General features: G+C 32.4%; 1 protein-coding gene across 5 annotated transcripts; it reads left to right on the forward strand.

Moving 5' to 3' along the window:
- Positions 1–1,682: 1,682 nt before the first annotated feature.
- LOC145109488 (beta-galactosidase) lies at positions 1,683–9,739 on the forward strand. 5 transcript variants are annotated; one of them, XM_079046659.1, is made up of 18 exons: positions 1,683–1,927; positions 2,755–2,899; positions 3,048–3,115; positions 3,204–3,257; positions 3,346–3,429; positions 3,533–3,618; positions 3,716–3,796; positions 3,944–4,074; positions 4,616–4,657; positions 5,129–5,205; positions 5,290–5,371; positions 5,458–5,539; positions 6,122–7,770; positions 8,290–8,422; positions 8,602–8,912; positions 9,061–9,143; positions 9,251–9,334; positions 9,482–9,739. In XM_079046659.1, the coding sequence occupies exons 1-13, from the start codon at positions 1,833–1,835 to the stop codon at positions 6,361–6,363; spliced, it is 1,269 nt and encodes a 422-aa protein (XP_078902785.1). In that variant the 5' UTR covers positions 1,683–1,832; the 3' UTR covers positions 6,364–7,770; positions 8,290–8,422; positions 8,602–8,912; positions 9,061–9,143; positions 9,251–9,334; positions 9,482–9,739. The 5 variants fall into 5 exon arrangements, with proteins under 5 accessions (XP_078902785.1, XP_078902783.1, XP_078902784.1 ...); XM_079046657.1 differs by having other exon boundaries at positions 8,290–8,912; XM_079046658.1 differs by lacking the exon at positions 8,290–8,422.
- The last annotated feature ends 771 nt before the right edge of the window (positions 9,740–10,510 follow it).

Raw genomic sequence — 10,510 nt, forward strand, 5'->3', positions numbered from 1 at the left:
TATATCTTTAATTTAATGTATAAGAACTATGTTTCGAAATGTTATACGTTATTGAAAAATATTTTTTAGTACGAATGAAACCAAAAAATTATGTAAAATTGGTGTGATGGTGTGCTTGTATGCATTGTGGTTTGGTCGTGGTCCTCGACCTTTATCAAGTAATTTGTTTCTCCTTGAGTATTGTACTCTAACATAAAATTTTAGGACATTATCAAATGGTGTATGATACTGGAAGATAAAAAAAAGATTCTCTAAATTTATTAAAAAAAAACATGAAAAGAATTGATTAAGATAACATCAAAAACAGTTAAACAATTAACATGGAAAATACACACTTTGTTACGTTAAGTATGATTTTAATATTGATGTGAATTAAAAGTCGGACAATAGGTTAATAATCTCAACGTCATAATGTGAAATTTCTTGTTGCTTTAGATTTCATGTGGATTTTAGAAAATTTTGACATAATCACCCAATTTTACTAACTTTACATGCATATAACTAATCACTAGGTTTCCAACGAATTTTTTTTTTTTTTGGATTTGCCACTAAGTAAATGAGTTTGAGAATCGTACGACTTATTAGGAGATGAATATCGACAAAATAATGGATGACATATATGTGATAGATGAAAATAGTGAAGGTAGTGATGGAAAGTGACGATAATGAGGGTAGTGATTTCATTGATGATGAGGATAATGAAATATATGATGTTTAAGTAGCCATGAGAGACTTTGGTTTAAATGTTGGCTTAGACTCTCTCTCTCTCTCTGTGTGTGTGTGTTGGGGTGGGGGGGGGGGGGGGTACATCATGATGTTCTAATTGGGAATGTAGAGTACTTGGAGGTTGTTTGATTACCTTTAAATGAAACTATTCAGATGTCATATTTGAATAGCCCAATATTCATGATGTTTGATACAACCTCTAAACAAATCAAAATCTTTTGAATGACTTATGAATGGTTAAGGAGCACTATCTTCTCCGAACCATCAAGAGATTGGAATCATTCAACATTAAATGATTCGGTTTTATCAAACATCCCCTCAATGGAGGGATTTTGATAACACAAGTTCCTAAGATCGTGGTATTGAAAGGAAAATGAACAAGAGTACTAAGAAATTAAGAATCAAAATAATGGGTTATTTGATGGTCTAGGACCAAATTAAATCTGATCGAGTCAAGACTTGATTGAGTCAACACGAGTTATGTTTAGAACTGAATCAAAGACTTCTAATTGTTAGATAGTACCCTTACAATCCACCTTTACTTGTACTTTATTATATTTCCACTATATACTAATTCAGCCTAGTTCTATGTGAAAGTGGCACCAAGAACTTGGGATGTTATGCATGAACAACAACCCCTTTTGCTTAAACATTATTCTAGAAAATCAAAAGACATAAAAGACTGTTATAAATCATGGCATTAGAACTAGGATGGATTTACAACAAGAATATTTTATAAATCACACTAGCAAGAAACTAAAGGACCAGTTACACATTACATAATAAATTTGGGCTTGAATCCAAAACACCCAACTAATTTCTAATTTTCTATCTTTCTAAAAAAATTATCTTTCTTTCCCAGTTTGAGCCCAATTTGTTTTGCCAACGAGGCCCAAGGCTCTCCTCCAAAACGTGCCACGTCACTGACAGAAAGAGTCGTTCAGTTAAATCAGAAATGCGCGGGGGAGGGTTCAGAAGTTCATGGCTTCCCAACGAACTCCTTGCTTTGTCTGATCGATCAACCTGTTCAGAAAGAAATGTTTATCAGAAACCCTATACGAATTTCTTAAGAGAGAAAGCGAAATTAATTTGTGAGAAACTAAAAAATGGGTGGTTTATTGTCGCTGACCAAAGGGCCTCCACCGCCTATGGTGTTGGTTCCGCCGCTCTTCGATTTCCCTCCGCTTGCTGCTCGTACAAGGTCTTCTCTATATTTACTCCCTTCAATTGGTTCAATTGCAGTATAGATTCATGATTTTTTGGTGTGTTGATTTGATTTTAAAATTTCGAAAATTTAAAGCATGATTTCGTTGTAATCAGGGTTAGTGATTTGAATGCTGCATTATGATATGTAACTTATACTCGTTGTTTAAAGAATTTGGAACCTGCGTGGGAGGTTGGCACTTCAGATACTTTGTGACAAACCCTAGAGAAACACATTTTCTGAGGAAAAATGACATATTTTATCAATACCTTATATGGTTCTTAATCAAGCACACTACTATTTTTTGGAATCTTCTGGCAAACATCAAAGTTTAAATTTCCTAATCATGTATAAAATATTGAAATTCAGGCTTTAAAATAATATGTGATTGGAGGAACACCAGGGTTTCATGTTATCTACATTAGGGAAATTTGAAATTAGGGCACCAAACGATGGATTTTGATTTTTGAGCCAATGGAGGGCCAAAGGCTTTCTTGTACCCATAGCTCCATGTGATGAAATGTTATGGCCTTTTGAAGTGGCATGCTTTTCTCATTCCCACTGTTTCATCTATGAATTGGCCTACTGATTTATATATTCTGTATCAACTATCAAGAAGTTCATCTTTGGAAGATGGAAGTATTGATCTTCGTAGTTAGTTGCTAAAAATTTGTTGATTGTTTGATTTAGTTTTTCACAGCAATGCTAAATCACATTGCACCTCTTTCATGTATCACAATCTAGCCAAGAAGCTTGTTTTTCTACTAGGATATCAACTAGATATTTGGTTTTGATTATAATCCGTTCATTTTGAAGTGATGCAGGATGTTGGAGCCATCATATAATCTGCTATTTGGAAAGCTTGCCTTAAAAAGCCTCTTTGAAGATTACTTTGATGCAGCAAATCATTTTAGTACTATATTTATGTTGAAGCCAGTTGATGATCGTCATGTCGATTTAGTAGCAACTGTATCCATCAAACCTGTTAATCACTTACAATCTTTCCAAACATTCTTCTAATCCATTTATTTATGTATATTGTCTTTTATCTTTCATTTGGAGTTTGAGTCAACTTTTATACCAAATGTGAATGAAAAGTTCCTTAACCCTCATTCAGGTTTCAGGTCCTCTTGATAACAAGCCTGATGATCCAATTGTTGGTAATGCACTATTTCGTTGGCAAAGGTATTATAAAGAGTTATTTATTTCCAAATTTTTTTACATTTTCTTCTTTTGGATTTCTTTCTAAAGGAAATTCTTTATGTTCTTACAGTGATGTTGATGATCCTCACACCTTCACAGATCTATATGTATCAAGTTCTGATCCGTAAGTATCTAGAGTGAGTTTTATTTTTTTTATTACTAATTTACTATCCTATCCTCCTCTTATGTTCTTACATGTCCGTATCTTTCAGGATTTTACTCATGAGAGCATGTGCATACTACCCGAAATATGGTTTTGGAGCATTTGGCATTTTTCCAGTGCTTAAAAAGCAGAGGTTTATTCATCTTGTTTTTTTTTTTTTTATTTCAATTCCATTATTCTTTCTTATTTATGGTTTTCTAATTTCTACTCACTCATAAAACTCACTTTGCATACAGAGTATCTCCAGAAGACTATGGAACAATGGGTTTGAGATATGGCTCATCAAGGTTATCATTTGGAGCCACACTTTTGCCATATTCATGTATGTTACATGCATTGACAAAAAATAAAAAATAAATATATATATTTTTTTTGAGTTAAAAAAAAAAAAAAAAAAAAAAACAATTTCTTGAATGTAGTGGGAGATGATGTCCCGAAATCTGCATGGCTGGTGAGCAAGATAGGGAGATTAACTGCTGGGGTGCAATATGATCCTCAATGTAAGATTCTTTCTTAAGTCTTAACCATATATATATATATATATATATATATATATATATATATATCTTTTAATAATATTATTTATTGTATTCTTTTTATGCAAAATTTTAAATTGACATGTTGTAATGGTTATTGTGTTTGAATAGTTGAAAAGAAGGATGGTGCAAAGTATAAAAATTTGAAGAATTGGAATTGTGCAATAGGATATGGACTTGGATCAGGCAGCCCATTGAGTCCTTCATTTAATTTTGGTCTTGAATATGCTCAAAATTCCCAGGTTTTTCTGTGTTTATGATTCTTGCATTTTCATTTTTTTTTTTCCTTTATCCTATTTCTATTTTCATTTTTCAGATTCCATTTTATTTCTGTTTCTTCGTATGTCAAAATTTATTTTTAGTGTTCTACTTGAATGCCTCTCTGATAACACATGTTTCTGGTCTGTGATTGGATACTTCTCTATTCATATGAAAAGACCCATTCATGTGCTTATTATTATTGTGTTAATTGCAAAAATGTGCAATATAGTGATATACTTTCACCATTTTATTAATTGATGCAACATATATACATTTTTCTGAACATTTAATATAACAAACTTACCATTTTTACAATTTTACAAGTTTATGTAACATTTTTTTTACCTTTTTATTCGATGTTATACAGAAAATACTAAAAACATTGTTAAGTTTAGTACATCGAATGGGTAATTAAAACTATAATTGCATTTTTTTTGTAGTTAACCCTTTATTATTTGGCTATGATAATTACTCCATCAAAACTTAAGTACTTATGTTTATTTATAAACACTTTAATTGCAGTTCATAGCCTCTTTCTATCAGCATGTGGTGGTCCAACGAAGGGTATGCTCTTCTCTCTCTCTCTCTCTCTCTCTCTCTCTATATATATATATATATATATATATATATATATATATATATATTATGTGTGTGTGTGTGCATGTGAATCTTCTGTTTTACATTAATAGAGCAGGAGTTACATAGAATAATTTGGTACATAAGCATACCTACATACCTAGTGTTTGTAATTTGTAAAAGTGTCCCATTTAGTTAAAAACAGTTTGATTTTTTGAGTCATTTCATCAACATCTTAATTTAATTTAATAGTGCTACACCATTTGCAAAGTATATTAGTTATAAGGGCAAATGTCAGAAATATACAACCTACCAATAACCTGAAAAACCCCAGTTTGATAGAGAGATTTGTCACTTGAAGAACATTGATTTTTACTATGTTCCAATGTCGGAATCAAGGAAGTAATATATAAAGTCAAGAAGTCTGAAATTTGAATTAACTTTTTTTTAATTATGTAGGTGAAGAATCCACTTGAAGAGAATGAAATAATTGGAATCACTAATTACATAGACTTTGGATTCGAGTTGCAAACAAGGTAAATTTAAAAATGTGAAATCTATCCACATAACAAATACTCTGTGTAACTTAAAGAAGTCCTTATATTTGTTAACAAACACAGGGTGGATGATCAAAAGTCATCAAACAATTCCACCTTTAATATTGCTGCATCTTGGCAAGCCAATAAAAACATTTTGCTCAAGGTACCTTTTATTTAATTTCATATACTAATTATATAACCATTGTTTAATAATAATTTATAGTATTAATTTACCAATATATCTTCCAGGGAAAAGTGGGCCCTCTTTGTTCATCTCTGTCTTTAGCTTTTAAGTCATGGTGGAAACCTGCATTCAGTTTCAATGTCACAGGTAACTTTACTAGCCATAAACTTCAATGCAAAGGATTCATCTACGCTACACACAAACACACAATACAACAAACATAGACTTTTGAAGAATGATTGAGTTTTAAATTACATGATTTCCGTTATTAAGAAAAACTTCCAATTGATGTTTCATATTTTTGATCCCAAATTCCCCATTCAAAGATCGAATATTTCACATATTTGAAGATTAATTAATCAAAGATCTAAGATTTGATGATTTATATATATAGTTTATAATTGTTAATTATTTAAAAAGTTAATATTTTATTGTCTTAATAATTACTAAATGATCATATAAGAAATATATATAATAATATTCAAAATTTTAATCTTTTGACAAAAAAATCCGCCACGTTAAAAAAATCCTTGGATCAAATTCATCAGATGACCGTGATTTATAGGGGCCCACCATTTTGTAACCGTTAGCCATCCGATGAATTTGATCAAAGGGCTGTGATCGAGTTCTTATTTGAACTTGACTCCAATATGTTTTAATAAATCCAATAAGTTAGGTATGTAAAAATAAATAAAAAGTGTGATTTAATTAAATATGATGGCATGGCAGCTACGCGAGATCGAACTATAGGAAAGACATGTTTTGGAGTTGGTCTTCGTGTGGATAATGTAAGAGAAGCAAGTTACCAAAGAGCGGATCCGAATTATGTAATGCTGACACCCAATAAAGAACATTTAGCGGATGGAATCCAGTGGAAATCCGGGATGAGACCCATGTTGCAATCCGATGTCAATTCCGGCAACTTTGATAGCCTCCCCAGGGAACTCAGACCCTATGGTAGAATGTTTTGATCTTCTTTTTCTTCAACCCTCTATACTCTATACTTATTTATTTCGTTTTCGGTTTCTTTCACTTTTTCCTTTAAAATAATTCGACTTTTTCTTAAGTAGCTCATCAAAGTGTTTTGTTTGCTATTATTATGTTTTTGGTTAACATTTTTCTTGTTTGATTCTTAATTGCTTAGTTGGGCATGATAAATCTCTTTTAAGTCGATATAAATTTTAGATTATGATTTTTTTTAAGTATTATTGTATTATAAGCACGGCACCATATCTGAAATGATTTTTGGAGAAAAAGAAACCGAAGCATGGTATTAATATTCCCCTAAGTTGAGAATTGACGTACTCTGGAGGATAACTAATTAGACCCCAAATATAAATAGCTAAGTGGACAAGAAAATAAGATTTATTCCTGGGTCTTGATACAAGTATTGTAAGACGTGCATAGATCCTAATCCACTTCAATATCTTGTTTACCCAAATCTCTAATCTCTAAGGTGCTGTTTGTTTTTTTAAAAAAACCACTTCAGACCACTTATTGCTGCGCCGTGCAGCACACGCGCAACACTTGGCCTTTCGCAGCTGTTTGTTTTTCTGAAGACTTCTGACTTAAAAACTGTTGCGCGTGTGCTGCGTGGCGCAGCACTAAACCAACTGCTTCAAACCTCTTCGCGCCTTACTTTAACTTACTGCAGCAGTCTGCAGACGTTAAAAACAAACAGACTTTTTATTAAATGTTGCAGCCTTTTGTTCCACCTCTTCTACTACAGAGGATTGCAGAGGTGGTCCGCAGACTTAAAACATTTTCGCTTCGAAAAAACAAACAGCTAAATATTATTAAAAGAGAACTTTAAATTCTCCACTTAAGAAATCAGGGCCATCCACATTTCAATCTTGTACTCTAGACCCTTAGATTATTTGTTGACATCATGGTTGGTTGAACCTAAAAACCACCCCTTGCCTTTGCCTAATGTTGCCTTCCGTTCGTTGTTACGCTCTCTATCTCTTCTTCCGATCTAACCTAAAGAAACAGAGAAACCATTCGCTTCTACTTCAATCGGCCAAGCCGACACATGTTCTAATCTACACCGTCGTACACCTCTTCTAATCTCATTGGTGCTTCCCTCTCCACCGCCTACAACAAGATGACAGAATACCCCACATTATTCAATCAACAGGTAGATTTTAGGGCTTTCTCTTTCTGAGTTTAGGGCTTTCACTTCCATCTTTCGTTTTCAACCGTCGACTTAAAATTCACCGGCGATTGTCAAGAGATTTCTGGTAGAAGTGGAGATCAATGGTGGATCGACTGCGTTCCCCTATAACGATGATCGACTCCGGCTTCTGGAGGATTTCGTATGTGCAATAGAGTTTTGTTTGTGAAAAAACTTGGTGAGGCCGACGACAACCATCATGAAGGTACTTGAAGCTTTATGTGATCTTATCTACGCATTTGCTTATGTTCAGAATATAATTAGGGTTCCGAATAGGAACACCAATTTAACATATGTATTTTCAGAGAATCAAGTCTTGACAAATTAAGTATCACCTCTTATATCATTAGCGATTTCTCCTTCAATATATGTATTTTTTGAAAAAGCCTTCTTCATCTTCTTCGTTCCTTTCTGTCCACATTCACAAACACAGAAGCACATAATCTCGCTATCAAACTGATTTGATTAATCATCTGTTTTTTGAAATTTTGAACTCCAATTAGATGGATTTAATCTAAAACTGAAGGAGTCGGGTTAAGGTTTGGATGCATAATGAATTTAATCTAAAGTTAAGAATGGTGCCCTCGATTGTGTTAAAGTCATTTCTTCTACTGTTTCAAAGACAGATTCTAAAGTTCTTAATGTGTTTTGATCATTTGAAAGATGGATTCATGTCGCACACCACATGTTTGATTTAAGTCCTCAAATAAATCAATTTTTTCAGATCAAGAACATTGGCTGATGAGCTTATTTTCCGAGATATGCCTATGCCAAAGATGGTGTTATTTGCAAGATTTGATAGATATAGAAATCTCTAACTGAATCCTCTCCAAAGCTCTATGGCACTAGGAGCGAAGGTTATTAGATCACCATATAAACCTATTTTGGCACTCATATAAATCATGGAAAGACCAAAAATGATCCTGTGATCGGGTGACACTAAAATCACAAACAGGGAACAAAAAGAAATCAGAGAATCAAGTCTTGACATAGAGCAATCACCTGTTTGTTAATGTTATTGATTTACATTTACCAGGATCCAAAGTTCGATCCAGAATCATCCACCTCCTACAAGCCTGTGGAATGCAACATCGATTGCACCTGTGATAACAACAAAGAACAATGCATCTACGAAAGACAATATGGAGAAATAAGTTCCAGCAGTGGTGTTCTTGGTGAAGACATCATATCATCTGGCAACCAAAGTGATCTTCAACCTCAGCGAGCAGTTTTTGGTTGTGAAAACAGAGAAACAGGTGATTTTTACAGTCAACACTCAACATGCTGATGGAATAATGGGATTAGGTCGTGGTGATTTAAGCATAGTTGATCAACTTGTTGATGGAGGTGTGATAAGTGATTCCTTTTCTTTATGTATCAAGATACCAACCCTTTACCTGTTTGCCCTTCTTGTAAGGGTAAAATGGTCATTTAGATGCAATATTTTATCAAATGGGTAGTATTTTATTATTGATTATCTCTATATTATATGTAGATCTTAAAAGAACTTGAAGGTGTTCATGTGATCAAAGGACCTGATCCAAGTTATAATGACATTTGCTTGTCGTGTGCTGGAAGGTAATGTTTATTATCTATTTAACATTAATCATTGTATAAAAGTAAATAGTAATAATAATAATAATATGAAAATGATAAATCTTTTTATTTTCAATGATGTTTCACAGCTCTCGAAAACTTTCCCATCTGTTGATATGTTTTTTGGGAAGGGACAAAAGCTGTCATTATCCCCTGAAAACTACTTGTTCAGGGTAAGCATTTATTAATTATTTAATTACTATCAGTATCACCCCTTAATTATACGTCAGGTTCCATATCACAATGTATCCTTATCCAAAAAATCCAAAGTTTTTTTTTTGCACTTTAATTACCAATGTTTGTATGCACTTTTTATGCAGGTTGAATGTGGAACATATTTCTTTGGATGAAGGTTTTCGATCTAAAGTTGAGAGCTTTTTAAATGATATAAGTAGGTCGTTTTTGCAATTAGAATGGTAAAATGTTTTGATAGGAAAGTAGAATGCTATAACAAACAACTAAGTTAAAGTATGTTGTTATTTAACCCTTATAAGTTGTCTCTTCGGTGACAACTATTCCAAAAACAGAAGAGTTTCTTATCTAGAGTGGTATTATGATACGTTCAAATTTTCTATCAAGGAATTGTACATACCTAGATATAACATTATATTTGATGTTTTTCAACAAGTCGTACTTTTAAAAAGTCCACCAAATTATAGCATGTGAAAAAGGCTTTGTTTTTTTTAACGAAATTGCTATATTTTGGGTATTTTTTTAACTATAATGTTATAAATGGAGAAATGAAAGTTGGAATGCTAAGGTAAACAAATTAATAAAAAGTATGTTGTCAGTTTTTTTATATTTACACTATAGACAGAACATGAATGAATGAGTGGGCATTCTACATAAGAAACAAAATAATGCACAAGGGTTATTCTCAATCCTCAATCATTGGTTAACAATTGCATCAAAATTAATAATATTATAAAAAAATTGTTTTTTATCCATTATATTGGAGTTAAATTTGCAGACTAAGCTATTTTGATTTATTTTAAATGCTTGAATTAAAACATAACTAGATTATAACCCGCGTTAAACGCGGGGAACACATAATAATTAAAAAAATAAAATTTATCGGAAACAGATGAAAAAACATGAACTTTTAAATCAAAACAAATTATTTGTCAAACAAATCCATAATCAAACAATAAAAACTAATAAAAAAAAAGTCTTCAAGCCAAAATGTCAAATAATGATGAATGACTTAAAGTTATTCGAGCTTTTTCATTTTTGGGATCTTCAAAGAAGGAGCGGCAACACCATCTTTCAAAGAAGACCATTCAAATGATTCGGTGGTAGTAACAATCTCAATAGGTTGCTTGACCGAAGTAGTTGTTGGCAGTAACAAT

This window comes from Lactuca virosa, chromosome 4 (assembly GCF_052849685.1).
Source record: "Lactuca virosa cultivar CGN04683 chromosome 4, Lactuca_virosa_CGN04683_v6, whole genome shotgun sequence".
NCBI lineage: Eukaryota > Viridiplantae > Streptophyta > Magnoliopsida > Asterales > Asteraceae > Lactuca > Lactuca virosa.